The sequence below is a fragment of the Squalius cephalus genome (assembly GCF_949319135.1).
Source record: "Squalius cephalus genome assembly, chromosome: 18".
Taxonomy (NCBI): Eukaryota; Metazoa; Chordata; class Actinopteri; order Cypriniformes; family Leuciscidae; genus Squalius; species Squalius cephalus.
This window is the reverse complement of record NC_137139.1, coordinates 20,459,035-20,486,079: the sequence shown is the minus strand read 5'-3', so window position 1 is coordinate 20,486,079 and position 27,045 is coordinate 20,459,035. Positions and strand designations below refer to the sequence as shown.

General features: G+C 40.1%; 1 protein-coding gene across 7 annotated transcripts in view; it reads right to left on the bottom strand.

Annotated features, from left to right (window-relative positions):
• samd11 (sterile alpha motif domain containing 11) overlaps positions 1-27,045 on the bottom strand; it is a gene marked incomplete at its 3' end in the record, with an annotated part of 90,943 nt that overhangs the window by 14,988 nt on the left and 48,910 nt on the right. For all 7 annotated transcript variants that reach the window (XM_079848715.1, XM_079848716.1, XM_079848713.1 and 4 more), the window contains 3 exons: positions 16,780-16,889; positions 7,323-7,415; positions 3,367-3,522 (listed from right to left, as the gene is read on the bottom strand). In XM_079848715.1, the coding sequence (XP_079704841.1) occupies positions 3,367-3,522; positions 7,323-7,415; positions 16,780-16,889 (359 nt within the window). The remainder of the gene's footprint in view (positions 1-3,366; positions 3,523-7,322; positions 7,416-16,779; positions 16,890-27,045) is intronic.

The following is a 27,045-nucleotide window of genomic DNA, read 5'->3' as shown; positions in this document are numbered from 1 at the left end:
ACACCTATAAGCTTTCCAGCATGGTAAAACAGCCCCAAAATCCACTAAAACTCAAAAGTCCCTCGGAAGCCCCTTTCCTCGGTTGCCCAGCGATGAATTATTCCCTTTAACCTGCAACAGAGTTAGCACAGGGTCACCAGGGGCTGCATGTACAAGCACACCACTCATCCAAACAGTGACATCCTGACACCCATGCAACCATCTCCCACTCACATTCACTCTGCGCCCTCTGTCACACCCCAAATTTGCATCATCTGAGTCAGTTACTGTGAAATCTTTACCTATCGAGATCTGGTTTCCTCTGCCCCACATACACAAAGACCTCCTGTGGCAAAGCACTGGCAAGCTTTGAGAGCTTCTGTATTGCCAGAAGCAGCTGACAGACACAGCACTCATCGGGAATTCTTTCAGGGGGACGACAGATCTAAAGGCAACTGAGAGCAGCCCATTGCCTTTTTCTCTTACTGACCTCAAACTTTCCAGTGGTAGCCAATGTGTATAAAATGTGTATAAAAAGTGTATATTATATATATATATATATATATACACACACATATATATTAGATATTAAAAGAAAAACAGATAGACATCAACCAGTTTAATTATAAAAGAGATATTCTGCATTCAAAATCCACCCCAAAATCCAAACATGGGCCCCATCAATTTGAATGGCCACAACAAGGACCTATAGCAACCTCATCAGAGCCAAAGCTCTCTAAGGTGCACAGCACCGTATCAGTATACACCCCCCCCCCAAACCCCCAACCCCCCCCCCCCCCCCCCCCCCCCCACACACACACACACACCCCTTCAAATGCACACACTCACACAAACCTATCCGTGCTTCCTTCATGGCCTTTCATTTCAGGGCCTCCACTTCAAACACATGAAAGGATGCTCTGCGGGGATCCAGGAGAGAATGAACGAGGGAGAAAAGAAAGAGAGAATATAAAAGCAGGGCTGTGTGTAGAGAGTTCTTGGGGGGTGTGTGCGTTTGTCTGGGGGGGAATGGTCAGAAGGGCCTGGCCCTACTTTCTGCCTATGTCAAGGGGTCTTTGGAGCCTACTGTATAGAACCCAGCACTGCATCAACACTTCCCGATACACTTCAGAGGCACACACGAGGGGGTGGGGTGAGTCGAGGGGTATAAAGACGAAGCCATAAGGAAGGTGCAGAGATATGAAGAAAGGAAAGGAGCCAGATAGAAAGAAGGCATCTCAAAGGAGAGAGCAGGGAGATGGAGGCACGTGGAGGTAAAGAAGAGAGGAGAAAACACACAGAAACACAGCTGGGGTTGACGCTTCCCTGCGCCACAGAGGTTTCTCTGAAAACTCACTCCAGAAAAGTCAAAAGCAGCTCAGTGTGAGCTATGGTGCTGAAGAAACAACAAAACCCCCAAAAAAACAAGAAAATAAATTAAAAACGACTTGAGGACAAAGGGGGGGAAACGAGTAAAATATGAAGGATTGGAAAGGGAATTTTTGGGACAGACAGCCAGCTAAAATAACCAAATTTGTCACAAGTGCAAATCTAAAAATGAATAAACGGAGCAATTCCAAGAGGGTCCTCACACCATTGGTGCTCTGGCCCTAAAAAAATGACTGAAGGTTAAAACATAAATACACCAAAATTGAAGTCAATATTTACTGATAATCTTCCCCTCAGTGAGCTGTTAACAGCTGTGACCAGATTCTGTCAATGAGTTAAACCCGAGAACCAAATTTTGCCTTTTGCCTTTATTGAGATAGGATAATATAGTCAAGAAATGAAAAAGTAGGAAAGAGATGGGGGACGGGATTAGGAAAGGTCTCCGAGCAGGGACTCAATCTCAGGTCACCCAAAGCACAACCGCGCAAATGACTTACATTTTTGCCTTGAAGTACTTCAATGAAACTTTGAAACCTCAGATCCTGTTCATTGTAAGTGTATGAAAAAAATGATCAGTACACACACAGTATTTCTATTTTGCATCATAAAGATCTGGAACGACATGTGGGTGAGTAAATGATGACGGAATTTACATTTTGGGTGAACGAATAACTGAAGAAACTGAAGAAACATCATAAATGTATACAGTAGACAATTAGGTGAAAAGGTGAGAATGGGTATCTCACTCATCAAAGTCTTGGCAGCCAGGCATGTTGGCAGTGGTTGACTGGCACGGCCTTATCGTAGGCTTATGAGCTCAGCATGCAGGGGCAAGCCAGCACGCTCGCATTCCTCAGGGGAGGAACAGCGTCTTGGCCTGGTGAGTCTGTTTTCAATGGCAACCATTATGAAACCATACACCTGACATTTTTCCAGATATCTAGGGGAGGGACCGACGGTGACCCCGCAAATCACACGGCTGCTTTCTCTCACTGGATTTCCCACAGACGGGTAAACGCCCTGCCTTTTCTTCTCGGATTCAGACTCCTTTCTACAAATAACCACACCTTTTTTAGGTGGTTGCGGTGGATGAGAGGAGTAGAGATGGAGAACAGAAGGAAGTTGAGCTCGGAAAGTGAAAGCAAGGAGAGAAGAATTGATGGAATCGGGAAGGGAATTGTGTGTGAATTTGTCCACAACGTGCCTCAGTGTGACGGCAGAAAAACAGAGGAACTTTTAGATTAAGGTGACAGGAGAGTGCAGCACCTCTGTCATAAAATCCTAGACACGAACGGCACATATAGTGGCACTAATTTCTTACAGATGTATGAGAGGGGCAATTAAACCCTTTATAGCGTCCCCCCCCCCCTCCTTTGGAATTGCAAGCAGTAATTAAGAATCATTACTGATCAAATAAAATTTAAAGTCGTATGCTCTCAGATTTAGCAAGAATGTGAGATTGATTAAATTTATGCTACCGAAAAAAGGTCATAAAAGCTGGAGGCAATTAACGGTTTCTCCGAGAAAAACATCAACAAGGCTCTAAAGCGCAGTTAAGACGTAACCAAACAAATAAAACAAAATGATGCACACTAAATTTCGGTTTACAAATCTTAGAAATCCACATCCGTTCACCCTGGTACCTCGTCAGTGATCGTAAATTTGAAAAGGCATGAGAAAAAAAAGAGCAAAGGAGCCGTTTTCATGGTGTTGGTAATTTAGAGGGTTGGCTTGCAGCCAATCAAAGGGCCAAATCGATCCAGTCGACCTCAGGGCCCAATGGCAGTGTTATTTACTACTGTGTGTGGCAGTAGTCACAGATCACCCACTCTGACATCCTACCGTTGGGTGGGCTGAGACCGCAAATAGAATTGTCAGTAATCTCCGCAGTCAAGCTCTAGCTGTTTGTGTGGTATCCAGGAATAAGACTACATGGGTAATTAGAGCGGATATAGAGACAAGCTCACACACACACATACACAGGTGACGCACACTCACCGTGACTTGGGACGCCCATGTTGTTCGCCAACTGATACAGGCGCTGCTGTTGCTCCTCATAAGAGCCATGCTCATTCAGAGCTGACATCATGCGCCTGTAGTGCTCCTCGGGGGTCATGTGACTGCCTGGCTCCAGCGCAGGAGTGTGAGAGTTCTCTGTGGGATGAAAAGAAGCTAAATTTAATCAGCTGTTCCAAACTATGTGATCGTTTGTGAGATGTTTGAATGTTTGAGTGAAGGAAAAGCCTATGTGTGGTTCTCCTCGATACGCTGGGCGGCAGTAACTCAAGCCAGTGCATGGGGAGAGACTCTTGGGGGAGTGATGGGGAGGAGGAAGAGTGGTGGAAGGGGGGATATTTTACCCTCCTCATTGAAACAGGAGCTTGGCCCCGGGCAGGCGAACAGAAGCAATGCAGCCCAGCACAGGGGATTGGGGGGAGTGTGTTCTGCCAAGCGCCAGATAATCCACCCGAGAGGCTTCAGGTGTGTGTGTGTGTGTGTGTGTGTGTGTGTGTGTGTGTGTGTGTGTGTGTGTGTGAACGTGCTCATGTGGATGATGTTTTGAGGCATTGTGAGTATGAACAGTTCTGCTGTATGTGTGTGTGATCGTGTATGTGTGTGTGGGGGGGCATATATAATATCAAAACTGATTTAAAAAAATACAATAAAAACAGTTATAATATGAAATATTATTATGGCTGCTGAATATTCAGTCACATGATCCCTCGGATATCATTTTTATGCTGATTTGGTGATCAAGAAACATTTCTTATTATTATCAATGAGGAAAACAGTGTAGCTGCTAAATATTTTTGTGGAAACATGATACTTGAACATGATTTTTTTCAGGATGATTTGATGAATAGAAAGTTTATATAAAGCATTTATTTGAAATAGAAAACTTTTGTAATATTATAAAAGTTCTTACTATCACTTTTTTTTTTATCAATTTAACGCATCCATGCAGAATAATGCTGAATATATATATACAGCATTCTCACTTAAGAAAACGTTCATTCAATTCATGAAAGGCACACATAACATGAGACATAGCGGTCTGGATCTGAGGTGAAAAAAGTGGTATGTGTCAGTGGACAGTTTGTGTTAAATCCAGCCTTTGCAGCTTTTCTGTCTGCTTTAGTCATTACCTGCTGCACTGAGATCAGTACTACCCTCCAGCTGTGTGTGTGTGTGTGTTTGGGAGGTAGGACCTTAGACACAACAGCTGCTATGCACTCAAACTACACACACATGTGCACACAAAAGCATACACATGCAACATGCTATGTTGTTTGGGTGTGGTGTTGGATCACAGACAAGCAGACACAAGACATTAGATCAGCGGCATTCCAAAGCCATGCTAATCCACAGCGGGTGACCGACGCAAGCCAACTGTAATTCACAGGACTAAAACACACATAACACCCATTTATCATTCTCACTGCAGCAGCCATGCTGATTGGCTACATGGTGACGAGTGAGCAGGTAATGCCTCAAAATAAAATGCTATCTAAACACAAGAGATCTCAGACCACTGATTATTGGGTGTGGAATGTGTTGCGACACATATATACAGATGTCACATACTAGATGCAGTTATGTGAAAACTTTATCATTAGAATACTGAAAATATAATATTGAATTGAATAATGACCATCATTATTATTTGTATTTCAGAATGTCACTTCTATGAGAATTGTTTTAGCATATTGAACTTTTTATAACATACATGAGAGTATGAGTTATTTGTATAGCATTATTGAAATATATAGCTATTAGCTACAAGGTTATCAAAAACACTGTGCCCTAACCAGATATCACACAAAGTGGGGAAAAATCTTCTAGTTAATATGCATTCTGGGGAACTCTGCCCACAGTAAAATCTCACTGGCCCAAAATACTGTCACATAAAATATCTTCTGATTGGCTGTGATTTGCATAGTATTTTTTTAAAGCTTTGTCACAATTGGTGAGCACATAGTGTTGATACCACCAGTGCGCACACCAAAGGTGAAACTAAAGAATGGGTAAGAAAAGGTAAAATTGGATTTGCAGAATGACAGTTTATGCGGGGGGGGGGGGGGGGGGGGGGTAAACAAAACAAACAAACATTATTAACAAATTAACCTAAAAATATGTTACAATAATGTTATGTAGATTTGAGGACCGGTCACCTCACTGGTCTGAGGAACAGATCCAGATTACTGTCTGCTCAACTCTTCCTGCTAGATGCTTGATTATATTTGACTTGGTGTCACTGAGTCTGCCTGATGTTTCTGCTGCCTGCCTGTTACTCTGTTACACCTCATTAGCTCAGCCTGTTGACAATACCCAGGAGCCTCACCGATCTGCATTTTAGCTAAATCTTAAGATTTAAATGTTAGCATGAAGATACTGGTTTTGAGTTACATTTTAGATTTGATTACTTCACCCAAATGAACAAAAAAGTGACATTACATGTACAAATGATGTCCAAAAACACAGTAACCTCAAAACCATGGGCTTATCGCACAGACTCAAACACATATTCATGAAAGGAAAAATAAACCACAATTTCTTTTCCTAGCAGGAGGAGGAAGTCAAACATCACCCAATTCTCCCTACTGTGTCCCTCACTCACTTGCTCATTTTCTCTCCAACAGACCACTGCAAAATATATTAGAATAACCCTAAACTGTACTTCTTGGATTTGAGCCTTTTTTAAATACCTAGCTGAGTCATGATGGTTGTCAGTATGGATGCGGGACACCACCCCAAAGAAGAACCTGTGAGAGCCTGTGTTACAATAGAGAAGGGATGGGCAACTTCGGTCCTGGAGGGCCATTGTCCTGCACAGTTTAGTTCCAACCCTGATAAAAACTCCAGTAGCTTTCTAGTAATCCTGAAGAAATTGATTAGCTTGTTTAGGTGAGGAGCTAAATTCAATGACTTCAACATTAATAACCTAATTTTCAGCGTGTCACAACTTTCAGAGTGTCACAACTTCAAATCAGATCCCGTGTTGTCTTTACAAGCACTATTTGTAATCAGACCATACAGAACTTATCCCATTCACTTCTACTAGATCTAGATCCCTGCTGCTTTGACCCTACGACCACAAGAGACTCTTTTAGCAGCTCTAGGCGAAGGTGAGTGTGTTTGGTTAATGACTGTGTCGAGAGCCTCAATGATCCAGCACACATTCATGCAAAACAGTGAATCCAGCTTCAGCAACACTCTTACTTTATTGATTTTCAACTCCTACAACACTCGCTCAACTCTAAAAACTCTACCTTTCTGAGCATCGGCACCCAGTCGTGGAGTTGTGTCAGTGAGAAGGGCAGGAAATAAAGAAAAAAGAGAGAATCCTAGATTCTGCTATAAATGGCTGAAAGTCTGAGAACACATTGAAAGACTGGGATTCAAAATCTAATTTAAATTTGGAAATACATTTGTGAGAATACATTTTAGAAGTTTTATCATTTTGAAATAAAGAAATCAATATTCTAAATGTTAATCAATATTTCAGGTATTCTAGGTCACTAATCAATCAAATTTGTGACACTGATCATGTAACTCTTTGTACAGACAGTTCTTTCTTCCACTGAAGTGTTAAGATATTTAGATTTACGTAAATTTATCAATTTACAATTAACATTTCACTTAACTTTTCGGAACCAAACTCTCTATTTATATCACATGAATTAGCAACGTTGCACTTGTGAACCTGCCACACAGAGTGTGAGCAAAAAGTTAACAGGAGGGGGGAGGAGATGTCTTTCTTCCACTGAGCATTGTTCTCTCCTCCCTCCTCTTACTATCTGTCCACCCCTTCTCTCCACTCTCGCTCAATCTCGCCCCATCAATTCCCACCTACTCCATCTTACGCACTAAGGTTAAACAGCCCTGATTGTGGCGCATTTTCATCTCCAGCACACATACGCACATGCACACACATGCACGAGAGGGGCCCCTACCTTTAGGTGACACGCTGCGGGACTTCTTGCTGTCAGATGGGCACTCGCTGCTGCTGTTGGGGGAGTAGGCTCTCCTCTTGCCTAGAATGTCATCTGTGGAAAAAAAAGATAGAGAAAGAGGTTAGGGGGGTTCAGATGCGGTCAGACGGCCCCTAAACCCCTTGGCATGCAGCTCACCACCTGGCTCTGTACCTGCATACATGATGGAGCTGTGAGAGCGACTAAAGATACGAAGAGATGAGAGGGCCCTGCGCCAGCGTGAATGACAGATCTGGTTCTTACTCAGCCAAACGAGAGATTCTTTCACCCGCTCTCTCTCTTTCTCCTATCTCGAACAAACACGCTCCCTCTCTTTTGCACTCACCCTCGCTCTCTACCGTTGTTTCTTGTCTTGACTATCTATCTCTCTATCTGTGCATATAAACGCTCTTGGTCTTCACACCGGCCTAATACGGAGTAAAATGACAAGAAATGAAAAGACAAGCGAGAGAAAAAAAATGGAAAAAAGCGGTCTTGGCTTCTATCAAACTCCTGTTGTCGTGCTATTATGCCTTTTTGCTTTTTTCACTCACTCTCACTCTCCGTTTTCAGTGAATATAGAGCTCACACCTTTTGCTAATCTCTTCCTTCCTTTCTATCACTCTTTCTCTCCCTCCCCCTTTTCTCTTTATCTCTCTCTCTCTCTCTCTCTAGAAAAGTGGAGGCTGTCTGCACAAGCCTAATGCAGCGCTCTAGTGAGCCGCTGGTGTCTAGTGTACGATTACAGCACCCTCCTCCCCCCAAACACATCTCAAATCAATATCCTGCTAATCATGCTGGGAGGGGTGCTGCTGAGAGCATGGTGGTGCATGCATGCAGGAAGGAAGAGACCGTTTGTCATTGCACTCTCCTCTCCCTCTCTCTCTCTCGCTCTCTCTCTCTCTCTCTCTCTCTCTCTCTCTCTGCCCTCATGCGCCACATGAAGTAAAAAAGTCAAAGCCACAGAGTTATGCTCTTCCTTTTGTCTTTTGTTGCTGTCTGATTCTTTATCTAATGGGATTGTGCAATAAATTGAGACAAATAGATTATGCATGTTGCTTGTATTTGAACGTTTATTGTATTTATTGTGTTTTATTGTCAATAGATATCATAAAAAGTTATTTTTAAAACATTTATGGTGCCCTGTGGGTGCATCATTTTAAAGACCTCATAATATTGCTTGACAAGTGCAGTTTTCTTTCTTATGCTGACGTATTTCCTATTGAAACAGACAATTTGAATGCAACATATTGACATATAGTCTTATTTCTTTTTAAATAGCCAATATGATTTGTTGCATTTGGTATAAAGTGCAACAGTTGGGTTACGGAAGTAATATTTTATTCATTTTATCCATTGGGGAATTGATTTTTAACTTATAAATCTTTAAAGACAGACCTACTGTGAGCTACGAGGTTGTTAATCGATGGTACATGCTTTTGATGAAGCCATCAGTCTGCATTATTTTAACTTTATTTTTAAATAATCATGTTTAACAGCAGAATTCCTGGTAAAAAACTACATTCTCCTTGATTTTGCAAGAGATCTCCACCAATCAGAAAATGGAATCATGAAAATTAAACCAAAAAAACAAAAAACAAAAAAAAAAACTCTTTAGCACTTCCCACCCCAATGAAGGTACGGTTCGGTACGGCTCAGTTTGTGGCGCTTTTCCACTGCATGGTACGGCTCGCTTCGGCTCGCTTCGACTCGCTTCGACTCGCTTTAAATGGTACCACCTCTGTTGAAGTGCCAAGCGTGCCATACCGATACTAAAATGTGACGTGAAAACACCACAGATCACTGATTGGTCAGAGAGAATCATCGCTACCAGCGTCATTGGATTTGCAACATGAGACAACAAACCCGATTGACAACTTGCTTGAAAAAAGAAAAAAAGAAACTTGAAAAAAGAAATGGCTGAATCGTGGTGACTGGTCAGTAGACGAGGTGCAGACATTCCTCTCGTTGGTGGTCGAGGAGCGGATCCAGCGAGAGCTGGATATTGCGACCAGGACTGAAAAGGTTTTACAGCAACTTTAACGAGCAGTCTATAATCCCACCCACTTTGAAGCGGTACTAAACTGCAGTGGAAAAGCAAACCGAGCCAAAGCGAGCCGAGCCTTGCCGAGCCGAATCGTACCACACAGTGGAAAAGCAAAGCGAGCCGTGCCGTGCAGCGCCGAGCCAAGCCGAGCCGTACCATGCCGTGGAAAAGCGCCAATAGTCTCCCTACGCTCTCAAACAACTTAAATATTTGTCGGGCTTTGAGGTGAAGAATCTCTCAAAAAAAACTACAATATGTTGTTTCTATATGATCAAATCAAAGTTTGTAATGTTGTGATTTAGCTTGTAGCTGGTTGGTTTGGTTCATGGCTTAAAACACTTAAATAAAGACTTTTTAAAAATGGGGGGGGGGGGGACTTCTGGAACCAAAGCTGAAAAAGTGGACAGACACTGTTGCACTCTATTAGGTGTGGAACATTCTCATTCTATTCTTCGATTGGAGAAAAATCTGCGTAGTGCAGGATGATGTCAACAATACCTTCACTCCATTTTCCTGGAGGAGAAAGTCTGTAAATTTTAAATGCAGAAATATTTTTTTATAGTTAAGGAGTGTAGTAGCATTAGCCTCATAGCTAACAGATATAAACTAAAAACCCACAACACTCTCATTTTTATTTCACAGGGTCTTTAAAGGAAGCCACTATTACAGATGACCCTTACATGTAATCCATGAATAAAGCCCTACACATCAAAGAAGAGTGAAGGGGGAGATTCTTACATGGCAACAAAACCTAGAGAGGCTGCACCTCAGTATATGTCCGACACAAAAGTACAAACTACTCTCTCACACCCCTGCCTCTCGACACCAAGCGTACTGTTCATCCCTCTCTCAGATAAGAGTACTGGAGAGAGACACAGAGCGGGAAAGAAAAGCAAGCCTGCGCTTGAAAGGGCTTTTGGAGTGGCAGAGCTCGGTCTGGGATTCTTTGTGGGGAGCGAGCTTTACTAATGACGCTGTTTGATGTCTTCTCATCAGGGGGGGAAGGCTGTCTATCCCACTCCAAAGAGAAAAAGGGGCCTCTCTAATGGGCCCCCATATCCTTTCCTAACCTCCGCCCAAAGACAACAACAACACTCCCTCCGTCTGTCTCTCACTCCACTTCTCCCTTAGTCGGCCTTTGAGGTGAAGAATCTCCCTTGGCGTATTCAATTATTTTCCGCTCTCTATCTTCACGTAGAACTGATACGATCACTGCATAAGTGTAAAACTATAGCAATTGGCTGCTCCTGTCTCTTTGGCTTTTGAGCCAAAAGAGCTCAAAAGCAATATGCAAAAACTTCAGTAAAATATGTTTATGATATAATGTGAGTTAAAAGGAGCACATTCCTGGTTTGGTGTAGATAAAAGAGTACTTACAAATGGAGTTGTGAAGGTAGGTACCCAAGACAAAAATGGTTGGGAAACACTTAATACAAACCACAGGACCCACTGGTTTCTGTACCAGCTATGTTGATCTGCTCTCTCTTCCTCCCTGTATGTCTCTCTTTGACCCTAATCTCTTAGCGGTGTCTTTCCCACAGGGCTCAGCCACCCTAGTGCTGCTATCTCCAGCCCAGCCTGTTCTCCAAGCTCCATCGTGTCTTATCAGGCAACCTCCTGCCTGCCAAGACTCCCAAAGCCCTGGGCTGAGTCCAGTTCCTCTCCATCTTAACCTCCATCTCCATCTCTCAATCAACAGTCCTGAACTGTCACTCAGACCTACAGCTCAAACTCACACAGCACTCTGTCCCCCAAATCAAACCTCCCCAAGTGATTAAACACAACTTTTAAAACCTTTAAACTTCATGATGTGATTTGACAGTGCGGGACACAGTGATTTGCAGTAGAAATGCTTTCGTAAGTGAGAGGGGAAAAGTTTTTGAGCAGGGCAGTGTGCCCATGACGTCGTCTCAGGCGGAGAGGAAACCTGGCTCTGGACCGCTCTTAGCACTTTGGTCTCTAGCTGAAGTAAGGAGCTCAACAAAAGAAGAGAGTTCGGGACCATGAGGAGGAAGCCGTTATTCTGCAAGGAGGAACTGGAGGCGGGAAGCGACACTGACTCACTCATAGCTTCTTTTTTTTTTTTTTTTTGGCAGTTTATGAAGAAGCTAGTTTACATTTATCTCTTCAGCTATGTTTGGAATAAAATACTAGCATAGTTAGTGCTAGTATATACTTTATACTAGCATACTCAGTGCATAGTGCAGAGTATATACTTCATTCGGAATACTACTGGTTACTTTATAGTATTTTATAGTAGCTGTCTACACTGCATGACATAAAATATAGTATGCATATTAAAAATGTTACATTTAAAATATTTTTGCTTCCCTGTTGTCATATGACTTGAGTAAGTTGTGCATCTAATCCAGCAATAGTCAGAGTCATAATAGGTCATTTTGCATTTTTGACATAATTTTGGGTAAAATGTTTCACTTGAAACAGAGGGTCAAGTTGAAAGCACTGCATTTTCTGTTGCTTTTCCACACATAGCTTTAAGCGGAATTTGGAATAGCAAATTGGCATACTACTCATAAGGCAGAAAGAGTTATAGTATGCTAGTACACAAATTTCCAAATTAAACTTTAGTCTTTTTATTCGAACTTTTTTAGTAAAAATATGCTATTCACACTTGATATACTTCTCTACTCTGAAATTAAGTGCTCATTCGAAAAATAAATGCAAAAAAAAAAAAAGATTCAAAGAGCTTCAAAAATCCACAGCAGCAGCAAGAATACTGCGCTCTCTCTGTCTCTCAGTGCGCTCAAGGGAGAGGCAGGGTTTCAGCAGCGCCTGTCTGCCTCAGGGTCAGAGATTTTAAGGCGGAAAGCCTTTAATACCAATTAAATGTTGCCTCTTAAAGCTGTGATGCTCACATTTAACACCAAACAGTGAGGCTCGGAGCTGCCTCGTGCTTCAGCCATGTTACCCAACTCACGGAACGGCTCCTGTCGCCAGCACTACTGCTAATTCCTTTAAACTCCAGCCAGAGCGGTGCAGAGCTGGGCCAAAACAACGGCAGAACTTTAATAAAGGGAGGAGAGGAGAAAAGAGAAGGCTAGATGGATGGAGAAATAGCAAAACGACTAAATGAGAGGGAGAGGGGGAGGCTCTTGGTTTTCTCCTCCTTCACCCTTTGCTCCTTCCGTCTCTCTCCAGCTACTGACAAGTTGGACAGGCCACACTCCTTAATTCCCTTTTCTTATTCCCTTAATCTGTCATCTTTATCAGGCAGGGGAAGTGGCGGGCGGCGCGGCGGAGCCCCAACCTCCAATCAATCTCCACATTACAGCTGACAGAATGGTGCTAATAACTTATTGATCCCCCTGTTTGCGGGGCTCGGCCAGAACTGAAAGGATGGCATTGATTGGCTATGGGGGGGGGGGGAGCAGCACGGCGCTTCCGCCAGCCCAGAGGATTCAGAACCGTCCTCCTCTACTGCTGCTCCCCCACTGAGAGCCTTAGGGGAGAGACAGACAGAAAGAGAGAGAGACAGAAAATGAGGGAGGGAAACGAGCAAAGAAAAAAGAGAGAGATCAAAATCATGGGAAAGAGAACGAGGAAACAACAGAACAAGGCAAAAAAAAATGCAGCAATTGAGGGAAAAATAAAGACGGGGAGACAAAAGGTGGTTGAGGAAAATGCAGGAAGATGCAGAAAAGGAAGCCAGAGAACGGGCAGAAAATCAACAGAGATAGAAAAGGTAAAAAAAAAAAAAAAAGTATAATTATGCCTGTACCGGTAGCATTACATAGGCCAGACTGCTTTACAGAATAAGAGAGATGAAAATTCATGGAAAAATATGAAAATTCTGAGTTGATTGTATCCAAAACAAGTCTAGATTTTAAAAAAATATATATATTTAAGGGATTGTTAGACACTAGACTCTAGAACTCCCACTCTACATGTGACTTTTTACAATTGATGTTAAATTGATTCAGCACATTACCACGGCTTCTAATGTAGCTCATCCAATCAAAATTTTGAGCTGGAACTTTCAAGTTTCATAAAATTTGTTTTACTGATTGAAATATACTTTTTTTTTTAACTCAAGTGGAACATAATGTAAAGCTGTTTTTTCACATATATAATTCCAATTAAAATGTATAGTTATTTAAAACATATTTTGCTATATTTTGTTTTATTATATTTTATTTAGTAAAATAAATATAATATAATTTTATATTATATTTGTATATGTTTTATTCAATATTTTATATTAAATAAATATATATAAGCACACACACATAATATTGAGAAATATTATATAAAATAACTGTTTTCTATTTTAATATATTGTAAAAAGAAGCCGAATTTCTTCCTGTGATGTCAAAGCTGAACTTTCAGCATTACTCCAATCTTCAGTAACAAGATCCTTCAGAAATCATTAAATCACTAAAATGCTGATTTGGTGATCAAGAAACTGCTTAAAATGTCTGTGGGAACAGGGATTTATATTTTTGAAGGATACTTTGATGAATAGAAAGTTCTAAAGAATAGCATTAGAGTTTATCAAGTATTAAAAGAAAAAAAAACTTGCCCCCCAAACTTTTGAATGGTAGTATATCATGGTTTCCACAAAAATATTAAGCAGCAAAAACAAACACTGATTGTTTTCAACATTGATAATAATAATAAATGTTTCTTGAACACCATATCAGAAATCAACGTAATACTAAAGTAATTTTTATTTCATATTTTTATATAATATACGTGTACATTTTTTGTATTTGTTAGACTGTTATATGCCAAGTGATTTACAGTAAATCAGTCGGTTAAGGCCCACACTTCGGTACAATAATGTTCATGCACAGGATAAGTAGACTAGATTTGTAGGAGGAAAAAAGATAAACATCAGTGACTGGACACTTCAATTGCGGTATAAACATGCAAATGCTGCGTCTTCAGAGAGAAGATTAAGATTATAACATACAAATTCAGGGAATCTACGTCCACGCACTGGTCCAGATACACAACAGACTCCCGCAGACGCTCTTGTCTGCCTTTAGGAAAGCATGAGAGCGGCAGAGAGGGAGGGGGAAAAAAGCAAAAACACCTTATACGCCTATTAAGAGTCTCTGGTCTGACCGCAAAGCCACGTTTAGGAGTCTACACAGAGAGCCAGACGAGCTGCCGGCGCCCTGCCCTCCCCCCATCCCTCGCTGGGGCCAGCAGGCCGGCCGGCCGGACGGAGGGGGTGAGGGTGGGGGAGCAGGAGCCGCCTCTCCTCCGTCGCTGACTGGCTGCGGCTGACGCCTGGGTCAGCTCTCATGTCTGTCCCTCAGATTTAATTAACGGGCCTCTCCGGTGCAAAGCAACCCCAACGCGGCAGTCGGCTTCCTCTTCCTCCGCCTGTCTCGCGACTCCACACTGCAGTCCACCCTCCCTTGATACCATACGACGCTCTGCTCATTCATTTGTTCTGCACTTTTCCAACCTTTTCTTCTCTCTCTCGCTCAACCACATACCCACAGAAGAAGTCAGACTTGAAAGGAAGTAAAAGAGACTGTGTGACGGAGAAAAAAAAGCTGCTGGAGTCTCACAGCTGAACATGGAAAAACGGACACTTACGTCTGCGATGATTTAAGCTTATTTAAGGTCAATCTTTAACATACTGGTACAACCAACATGCTCTATTTTGCAAAGGCATGTGGTGAAATGCAAAATTTGATAAATGTGCATCATTCTGATCATGCAAAAAGAAAAAAGAAAAACGCACGTCCAAATGGGTCTGTTCTATCCGTTCGACCCTTAACCTGGCCCAGAGACGGAGGCTCTCTAATTTCACTGGCAGACAGAATTAGATGCGCTGGGTGATCGGATTGGACTTGTTTACAGACATGAGTCTAGCTGCTTAAACCCGTTAAACCTCTTTTAAATGCTCAAACTGACAGATTTTGGTCATCAGCCACACTACAGGTGGCTTCCTCTCTTATTACTTTGTGTCTTCTTCAATTAAGATTAAGATTAATTGAGCATCTTCCATTTAAGTTATAGGAGATTATACTAGTCTTGTTTTTAACCCAACCCTTAGATCTCTGGACTAGAATAAACCTTCAGTCCAGTAAAGGTGATTTGATCCACCTTCGGAGCTATTATATCAGGACTGGGACTGTTTTATGCTGGGCCAATGCCTCTGTAATAGGATTTAGCCACATATATTCACATATGGCCATTTGTCCACAAACCAATAATAGGATCCTCCATAGTATGACTCAACTCTGCAGTATTAACAACAACCTAAAGAAATACAATTTATTTCAATAACAATTTCTATAAATAAATAAAACTTTTAAGTGCAAATTAGAACATTTCTAAGCTGTATAACTGTAAACACTTTTCGTTGGTAATAGTCATTTGCAGACTTGTTATGAAATAAGCATTATTTAAATATTTAATAAAATAAATAACATGATAAATAAATAAACATAAAAATTTTGATAATTGATTAAAAAACATTTAAAAAATATTGCAAATAAATGTGTGTATATATATATATATATATATAAAATATTAAGAAACAACAAAAAAATCTTCAAACAAACAACACATTTAAGCATAACTGTAAAACAAGATAGGTCAAAATGACTTAACCCGTGGGTGACCATGTGGTTCAGACTTGTAATATAAACTGTAATTAAAACTAAAAATATAAAATATAATTAAATAAAATTTAGAAAATACATTAAGTTATTGGTATTAAAATAAATTACATTCAAATAGTAAAAAAAAAAAAAAATTAAATATTAAAATGCAACATAAATCTTCAAACAATACATTAAACCATAACTCAAAAACCAGACTGATCAAAATGACTTAACCCTTGAGTGACCACATGGGGTTCAGATGACCAGTGAGATTAACACAAAGTATGTCCGGTAGTCCTTCTGTTTGGTCCGAGATTAATGGCAAATAAAGCTATTTACTGAGAGTAGTTTTAACGGTGGTTTAAGTTGTGTGCTAAGAGAGGCGAAGACAAGAGCATTAAGTAATGGAATGAAGATGGTCACAATGGAGCGAGTAATGAGCTTACAGCCCTCAATCATGCAAATTAAACCGAATTAAAATACTAACACGCAGTCAGTGTAATTGTTCTACATCAATCAAAATAATGTAAACAGAGAGAGCCATAGAAACAATTACAATAATCCAAGACTATAGGTCAGATACTGCACATTTCACAGATTTGAATGTGTATCATAATCATAAAAGCATTTTTCAACTGCTTTCATCCAGACCACTTCCTATTAATGTCAATGGATCTGCTTTTGCCCCATAAGTATGTATTCACTTCATAAGGGCCATAAACACATGGATAATAACATCCCAGAACATTAATCTCCGATTATGTGTAAGTGTGTCTCAGGTGTGCTGTCTCTAGGCGTGTCCTACCTGAGTGTGCGGAGGCGAGGCTGAGTTCGGAGCAGGGCTGGCCCTCGGGCATGCCGTGCTGTCGGGTGTGGTGCAGGTTGGAGATGATCGTTGAGAGGTCACTGTCACGACTGAAAAAGTAAAGAGGGGGAAGGAGAAAGAAAAGGAGAGAGATAACAAGAAGTTAGAGGGAGGGTAAATATCTCTAGAGATTCCTAATCTCAGGCTCATAATGCACAGAAACAGCACACTTTTAGCATATTAGTACTAAAAAATAAATCTTTGAAAAAACTTTCAATATAAAAACTACCAATTCTGTCCATTTAAACTGGAACGATCAACTTTACCAATTGAACACAAGAAGAATGATACAACAGCATAAAGTAAACAGTAAACCATATGTAAATCCACCACAAACAACCTCGACTGAATCAAACACGGCCGACCTGCTGCACTCCGGTCTGGTCCCTTGAAGCTGAAACGCTCTCTGCCTTTGGCTCTTTTGCTTCGCTTCTGCATTCATTGTCTTTTGGATTTTAAGCGTATAATGAGCGCTGACAGATTCCTGTGTCAAGCAATTTTGAGTTTCATCCAGACTCATCTTCAACCTTAAGATGTTCTAATCAACACATTCAACTCATAAGCAGTTTATGAGCTTAAAACCAGGTGATTATGCTTTTTATGATCGCTCTGCTGAAATCGTTTGGGTCTCTGGAGGCGCGGGGGATCAGTGTAATCTCTAGAGATCTGCCATTTCATAAAGGAACCCGATAAGTGGCAAATAAAAGGGGCTGGTTTTAGCATTCAAAATGTACGTGTGGATTTAGAAATTACAATGGATAATAAAATCTGTACAGTATGGAGATATTCTGGAGATATTTAAGAAAGTATTTATGCCCCGGTGTCAAAAGGCCTTATACGCAGCCTTGTGTTGTTTGAATCTTGTCAGCTGTTTTGGACAGGTGAAGAAACTTGATGAATGCTTAGATTGAGAGACCCCAAACTTTCTCTATGAAAATTATTATCTGATTTGTTATACACACTATATGAGGTCATATATGCTAGTATGTAGAATGGTTTTATTAAATATTTCAAAGTTTTTGCCAGAATAAAATTGACCCCAAAAAGAATCAATGATATTATCTTACTAATATTTAACTAATATTTAAAAACAATACCTGTTAAATGGGTTTTTTAATTAGGTCAGAGGAACATATTAAAACAATGTGAATGGAAAATATGAGGTACATTTTTAGATTATATTTTTAATTTTATTATATTTTAAAATTATATTTTATTATATTGTATAATTGTTTATTCATGAGTCATATTCACCCTTTAAATATACTTTTTCTTTTCTTTCATTTTTTTACAATGCTACATTTTATTATCTTTTATAATAATGTTTCTACACATGAATCATGTACACACATTAAACATGAAAAAAGAGGGTTAAAGTACAGAGCTCTTCGCAGACTGATAAACTGATCTCAGGCCAGTACCGGCGTCCACACCGCACACTTGTCTTCCTCTCTCGGGTCGTCTCTTCAAGGCCAACTGACTGAACTTACAGATTAGGACCGGACAAGGCCATTCCTTCAACCTCCCTTCCTCCCTCCTTCCCACTCTCATCCTTTCCTCACTCATCCTTCATTAACCCTTTTGAGACCTGCTTGGGCCATGTTGTCTCTATAGAGAGTGATAGAAGAAGTGTGTCACTGAGGTATTTTAATGCAATCTGATTACAGCTGTGATCGCATTATAACGCATAATGATTTCAAATACCCGATTAGAATTTAGCAAATATCAGATGCATATCTCACAGTGCCTGGCAGTCTGTGGGGCGCACTAATATCAACAGAGTTCTGAGGGACATATTTACGGGCTGTCACAGGGCAGTCCAAATGCTTGAGCATGAGCATAGCCCTGCTGTGTGTGGCAGTCCAAATGCTAGTTTTACAGTCCGTAGATTACAGGCTGGGCTTCAGTAATGTCAGCCTGCCACGCTTTCAGTTCAGCTACAAACAACACAGCACGTACAGGAATTTATTCTCCATGACCGAACTGGGCTGCAAATTCACTTGTCATTCCGAGAACCCAAAAGGCTGACAGAAATGCCATTGGTCAACTGTACGACACAAGATCAGATACACAATACTTATACATAATGACAGCATTCACTGAGCTATATATTGCTGGACAAATTATGATTTTATCTTACGTTCTGACAATATTGTAATGTCATGAGTTAAATAAGCATTGTTAAATGCAAATTATTAAAAATGATAAAAAAAATCATGTTGGACAAATAATTATTACAAATAATGCATACATAAAAATATTAAACATAAAATGAATAATACTTAAATTAAATACTATTTAATTTAAAACAATACATACATATATACATATAGAAGTGGAACAAAATATTATTATATAAATAAATATTAACCTTTTTTACTAATATAGAAATACTGTCATTTAAAAATACAATTTCAATTAAATACTATTCAAATACTATTAATACTATTAAATAATATATATATATATATATAATAAATCATATACATACTATATTATACATAAATATAAACCTTACAGTACACAATACAGCAAAAGCACAATCACTCTTGTACATTTACAAGAATAAAAATCTATGATCGAAAAAATCATATTTCATTTGAGGCTGGCAAACTCCCAGATTAATAAAAAGATACATGAGACAGAAATAAATTAATAAAAGAAACAAATTCCCTACAAAGTGATTTCACACAATATGCTACATCTATATAAGTTACACCATAGAAAACACCCAAACGATTTAAACTCTAGTACAACACTTTTTAAAAAGCGTTTAGATTGAAATATTATTCAAAATTTCATGTTTGTCTATTCTAATTTGGCAACAGCGATAAAATATTTAAAAACTTGCGTGAAACTATGCTACTCTGTGTAGCGCAAACATCCATTTAACCTTTATCTAGGAAACAACTCTGCCGTTCTCTATAGGTCATCCAAGTTCCCCCATCCATCCCCTTAACAGGGCATCAGTCCAAACAACAGCTCCATCTTCCAGCTCCTGCTCTGGCAGCTAAGGAAGGCTATTATCCTCGGACGGAGGCTCTGCAGTGAGCTCACTAAGCAAGGACATTGTTAGCAGGTTAATTAGCGCACTTTTTCTGGGCTGTCCCGGTGTGTGCCGCTAATGAGGCCTCCCACGACTGTCGGCCAAGGTCATAATCTGCGTCAGGGCTGGATCTAAAACCCGGCCGCCTGAGTCAGCGATACCACACAGGGGAGCACAGGGCGGACCTGACAACTCCGCTTAGGACATGAGCTGCGGCTTATCGCGCAGTGAAGACGATCAGCATAATCTCCACCTAAACTGGTCAATACCTTCCCCGTCAACCACACAGACACTTTGACCCAGATATGACCCACTGTGAGAGGACGCACTGGGCAAGACGATTTAAAATAAAAAACTGCAGCAAATGGGGCCTGATGACTCTACTTAGTTAAAAAGGCTTAAAAATAACAAAGAATTGTGAGACCATAAAACCTACATGAAAAGATTGTAAACTAGGACAAAAAGTATATTTGATATTTTAATAATATGTAATTCATGTACAGTATATGCAACAACTATAAAATGATGTACTGAACATAAGCAAACTATATATCTGGTCAGTATAATGATATACAGTCAACCAGTAGAAAATATACTATACCGTTACACCGCAATATGTCTGTGACACAATTTAAAGTATGTTTTGACATAAAAGCCACGCAATGTTGTTTATGGTTGCCAAGCAATGTTGTGACTTAACTTAATAAGCATTAACATAGAATTTAACTAATGTACACTGAGCTTGGCTCTTCTAATCATATTTTAAATATGCATTACTTTTACTTTGTAAAGTATTAAATTCACTAAATACTTTTACATAGAAAATGACTATTGTATGTGTTTTTTTTTTATGTATAACATTTCTTTTGCTGAATTTCCAGCTAAACTTTAAAATGTACCATTACCATGATATAAAATTTCAGAAAGATTGCTCACCCCCAGTGGCTGGTGCATGAGGAAAGCGAATGTTATGGAAGAGGGTTTTTGAGTAAAATACCATATTTGGAAGGTGGCAAAAAAATCAGAGGCATTCAATGCAGTTTCAGAGTCAGTGCTTTAAAACAAAATGAAAATCCGTGACACCGCAACAAACAGCAAAACATCTTTCCGATGCCAGAAAGATATGTTTTTTTGCATCAACTGTGTTGTTGCTGGTAGCAGACACATTTCCTCACCACAGCACTCTCATGCAGAGCTGAAAGCACTTCCATCTGTTCTTGACATGCGTCTGATATAGGAACACTAGGCCTAGGAGTAGGGTTTGTGGTTGAATTTGGAGAAAACCAGCAGCACACCTGCACAAAGCTTTGCTTAACTCTGAACTGAGATTCAAATGCTGCTAAAGGGATTAAGTCCTGCTTTAGGTAGCTGTGCAAGGGGTTTAAAGGAATAGTTCACCCAAAAATGAAAATTATTCACTGATAATCTCCCCCTCCAGTGAGCTCTGCTCAAGACCCGCTACAACCGAATCACTCATTCGAGAACCGGATCAGTGAATGAATCATTCAAGTAGTTTTGTGAACTGAACAGATTAATAGAACAGATGCATCTCCAAAGTATTATTTGCTCACTAATCAGTGATACAGACTACAGACGTTTAGTAAATATCAAGTGGACTAAATGTTTTCTTTAAGCTTGAAAGCTCTAGTCCTAGTCTTGTGTAACTGCAATTGAAAAGTAAAAGCATTCTTTAAATTGGGAAGAAACAAAGTCATACAGGTTTGGAACAACATGACGGTGAGTAAATGATGACACAGTTTTCATTTGTGAGTGAACTGTTCCTCTAAGAAAATGCTTGGTTTGTTCACAAATGACTGGGTATTCAAATATGACAGGGGCAACATCTGGATGAAAGGCATCTGATGAATGGCAGGTATTCAAGAACTGACTTGAGTTTAAGGCAGCGCAGAAGGCCATTGGACAGACGTGGTGTTCCTCATGGCAGCAGGAGTGTCAGGGAGGAAAATAGTGCCAGCGCAAGCGCCCCTGCAGTGACACGGGAGACGAGAGCTGGCGCCAGATATAGAGGTCACACAGAGAGTTGGCAGACTGGGCATCCTGACGCCAGGGCTTACACCGTTACTGAACACAGCGATGATAGTCTCACCCTGACACACACACACACAAAGCAGTGCCAAGCAGAAAGTGGCAAGGCATGTGGAGAGGATCCCTCCTTTCACAGAAAGTGACAGACAGTTTGCACTATGAACTAGCGCTGTAAAAAAAAGAAGCCGAACATGCTACAAAATTGAAAATTTTACATTTTGTGGTTACTTTTCCCAAACAATTGTTCTGAACAGTCATTCCATGTCCAGTGAAACCAGTACAGTTTTAAAAAAATGCAATGCTACAGTAGAATGTGGAAGGAGGGAATCAATATTTCTCTCTGTTTTTTTTTGTTTTTTTTACTACAAAAAAAACACATCTGTTGTTATTCTGCTCACATTCAGACCAAGCAGCCGGGCCTCAGCTAGCGAGGAGAGCAATAAATAAATATCGAAACAGATACATAAATAAATGAGAGTGCAGTGCGTTCTCCTGAGCTTTCCTGTTGTTCCTGCCTTATAAAAGCTGATGGGAGGTCGATAAGCATGCGGGAACCCAGAAAAGTAGAAGTGGAACGAAACATTATTTCGCCACATTGAACATTGCAGTGTTGGATAATTTGAAAAGTAAACAGTGGAAAAAGCCTAAAAGAGCTCTGAGATGGGGTGCAACGTCTTTTTAAAGACAGCTAGCTGCCCTCTGTAGATGTGACATTAATGACATTGATTAACTGATGTGGCTGAAGCAAAACCAATCAAAGGAGATGCTAACAGGAAAACAACACCTGATTAAAACATCTTCACTGCTTTAACTACTTACTCTCGCTTGACAGGCAAGGGAAACGTAGTGAGTAGGGATGCGTGATCATTTCCTAAGAACGTAAATATATTGAATATCTTATAACACAGTCTTACAGAGGTCTACAGTAACATTCAAAGCAGTTTTATGGTTTTAATATCCTACAATGACCTGGATGACTGAAAACATTAGCAGAATTAGCGGAACTGCAAACAAAAGCTTGGTTCACCCAAACTCTAACGAACACACCAAATATATTTCACGCCAAAAGTATTCAAAATCTAAGGGAAAAGAGTCTATGTGAATTCTGTAAATTATTCTAAGATTACTTGAATGATAGCAATGAGTTAAGAAAATATGAATATAGATTAAACAAATTCACTGAGACACATTTTGTGATGCATGTTCTTGTGCTAAAAAATTGGATTTGGCCTTAATTCCAGCCCTATGAATTTAGAGGTTGCGGATATAAATCAACAAAACAGTTGTTGTACCGTATGTAGCGTGATACATTTGTCCATTTCTAACAGCAGGGTTTTAAACGGCACTAGTTTTCCTGTAAATAGTAAACTGTAGAACGTTAAGCTTACAGCTGTTACTTGGGAAGAGCCCTGGACATTCTAAAAGTTCCAGAACTGGAACCCAACCACTAATTATTGCCTTAAGAGAAGGTTCTTTCCAGGAATCCTACAGCATCACGTCCCCTTCCCAGCAGTGTGTCGTGCAACGCTCCAGAACTGTACAGAGAAATGCCTTAACAAAACAGATGAATGAATGGAGCACATGGTCACATCATTTAAAGTAAACTTTTGAGTAGCCATCATTTCCTCTGGTGGACCACACAAATGACTGAATATGAACGATTCTACTAAACCTGTGTGAGCGTACTAAAACCAACCAACCAAAAAAATAGCCCTTTTGTTAAAAAAAAAACAAAAAAACTTAATCATCAGCTGAATGTCAAAAAAAACCTTTAAAGGAAAATTATTCACAACCAGGCTACTAGCCATTCCTTGTAAACGTATAACATGTGGGTCTAGAATTTTGTCTGTTGTACAGTACAACAGAATAAAATTTCCAAAAATACCAAAACACTAGTGTCGAGACACTCAACAATATTGCTATAATTAAAAAAAATAAAAAAACAGTTTAAGCGTCAGATGAAAATGCCCTTGACTGTACATACCAGCATTTTAAGAGCCTGGCCAGTTACAGTGCACTAAAGACGGCGGTTTGGGTTGGCTTCAGTCCTGAGGTTTGGACCAGCTGATTTCCACTTCTGGATAGCCAAATGCTTACATTCAGGTCCAGACAGCCACCAGGGAAGAGGACGGCAAGCCTTGCTGGACAAACGCTTCTAATGCTAAACACAGACAGGTCAGGCCCTTCTCTGAAGAGGCCGCAGAAACCCAGGGGAAGACAGACAGAATTTCTATCCAGACAGGTGCAACAGTTGTCTGATTTATTTCCTTTCCCTGTCCCTCGTGCTCAAGGGGAGGGTCCACCATTCTGGAATCAACCTGCCTCCTCCTCCCCTCCTTCATCTAATCCACTTATGTTTCTGCACTTAGTTTTTTTCCATAGGTTGTAAATAAGAAAAAAATTAACAAAAATCATGAGAGTATCCAAAATAAATCAGCAGTTAAATGCCAGGTAGTATAACACGAGAGAAGAAATTGGCTTTATAATTACATTAGAAATATTACAATTGATCATATGGGATGGGCAATGTTTTTTGGAGGCTTTTGTTAGCAGGTTGTCCTCTGAGTAAGTATACTATCTTATATAATCCATGATGGTTACTCAGTAATTACCCAGACAAGCAGTCAGCACTTCTCAAAGCCCTGGTGTTGACACACCTGACTGTGCACAGGTAGGCTTCAGAAAATGATTGGCATGACCTTGAAGACTAATACTATGACAAACATCTCATTCCTGCAAATTGTATTGCTAAAGCATATCGCGAAAGTGATCGTTTTCAGATAGGATGCCAGTCGATGCATGACGTTGTCTTTATCGGCTGATTTACTTAAATTTCAAAGATTATAAAACCAAGCCTGTTATTCTGTTATTCAGTACGGTATTTATACAGATATTCTAGTGCATCATGACCCGAAGACCCTCAACCTCCACATGCGAAATCACTAAGATAAAGGAATATAAAAGACCAAGCTAAGGCGCTACACTTCAGGCTAAGCAGACTGTTTTTGAAGAAAGAAAGGTCTATATCCCTGCAGGATACAGGAGGAATGAGGACTAATCACCTATAAACCTGCTGGGCATTAACATTAATCTGGTTAAAAGATATAGGGAGTCTTCTTTAAGGTGTCAAAGTGTACCAGCTTTTCTCACGGCAGTGGCTGGAAATCCCTTGAAAACTGACTGCGCACAATTGCGGAATATGTATATTCGTCAGCCTCATGTGAAATTGCACAATTTTTGGTTTAAAATACCTTAACGCAGAATGTTAAAGTACAGTGGTGTCCAAAAGTCTGAGTCCACATAGAAAATCTGGGAAAATCTTATTTAAACCTGGAAATAAACAGAAAGTTTTAGGATTTAAAAAAAAATTAAACAAAGAAACATTGACATAAAATGAATAATATACGTCACCAATCCAAATAAATTTGTGACACTGATCATGTGAACTACTTTGTATAGATGGTGAGATGTTCTTCTTCCACTGAAGCTCAAGAGGTTCGTCTCAAATCATGCTAGAGAACATGATCATCAAGTTTGACAAACTTGAGGAGTGTATGCAACTAAAGTGCTGCAGTCATTAAAGCAAAAGTGAAAAACAAATACGAATGCATTCTGAAATTAAATGCTACTTTTAATTAAAAGATGATAATATAGTTTGCAATGAAAAAATTGCATTAAATTAGAAAAATATCTTGTGTTTGGGACTCCACTATATATAAGCAGATACATTTGGACTGAAGAAACGCTATGCACCCTACCACAACACTAATATAAACTGCAAATGATGAGGCGTAAATACGATCAAACGCAAAAAAGAATTCCCCATCCTTCACCATCCATTGACTAAATCCAATTTGTTAAGACCCCTCCACAACTCACTTACCCAGTCCAGATCAATGGAAATTGAATTTCATAGATTGAACATCCCATTATCTCTTTCGGTCAGATCCTCATCTGAGTAAAGTAGGGGTGAGGTGAGCGGCCCCGGAACAGAGGAGAGACGTGGCTCCTTGCAGTCCGCCGCCTTTAACAGGGTAAAAGCCCTAGATATTAGTCATAAGTGTTCTTTAAATTCATTAGCATCTTCACACGCGGGCGTCTGAAGTGTTGGGGGGAGATCACTGTAATGAGTTTAGCTGGCCGGTTCTGGTTCCTGTGCCGTCCTCGATGTCACAGGGTAAGTGGCTGCTAGGTGCCAGCGGCTCGGGGTTGAGTGAAGGAAGTGACCAAGAAACTCTTGCAGATGAGGGCTTATATTTGTACCTGGGCATTCAGGGCTGATCCGCTCCAAGGTAAGAACTCGAAGCCCTTCTTTATTCCACAACAAAATCAAATTCAAGTTACGCTTAAACACGTGGTGTTTTCAATGCACAGCACAGTATAAGCACCCTCACATCACTCAGTTCTGGCCAATGATGTTTTTAATGAATATGACAGCAAGCTAGCATCCTGTGTTAGCTTGTAGGGCTCAACAAAAAGGACTGATTCAGCTATGACCTGCCTATGCTGGAAGAGGGCACGTCCTCATACATTCGTATAGGCTATCTTGAGAATGATATCCTAACAGTGCTGTGTAATGACCCAAATGTACCGCTTAACACCAATGGGCATAAACCCAAGCCTCTTACACTCAACTGACTCAACCATTGGAATTCACTCGCCATTTACTGTAGCAAAAAAAAGTATATAACTGCACAGCTACAACTATTACGGCAACTAAATAAGTCAAATTATCGCTATGCGCATTGGCGGTTGCTCTAAGAAAACCTGACAGGAGCTAGGGCTAACCAAGACATTTTTAGCAAAAGCCAAGTGGCTAATGAGAAAAAGGGAATATATTGTCTTCTCTTACTCCTCTCATTAGAAGCACTAAAGCTTCCTGGAGATTTAAAAATCCAGCATAGCGCAACATACACCGCCAACACAAAATCTCACTGCAAACACCATCGAAACTGCTGCTGACACTTCTATTCAAAAACATGAGTGAAAAATCACCTAAAGACCCCCGAAAGCCAGAAAGCCTGCAGTCTCAAAGCAACAGCTAGCTTTGAAAGGCATGCTCTAGTGATTAAAGAAAACTTAATAATAGATCAGAACCTCAAGGCCAGGCTTTT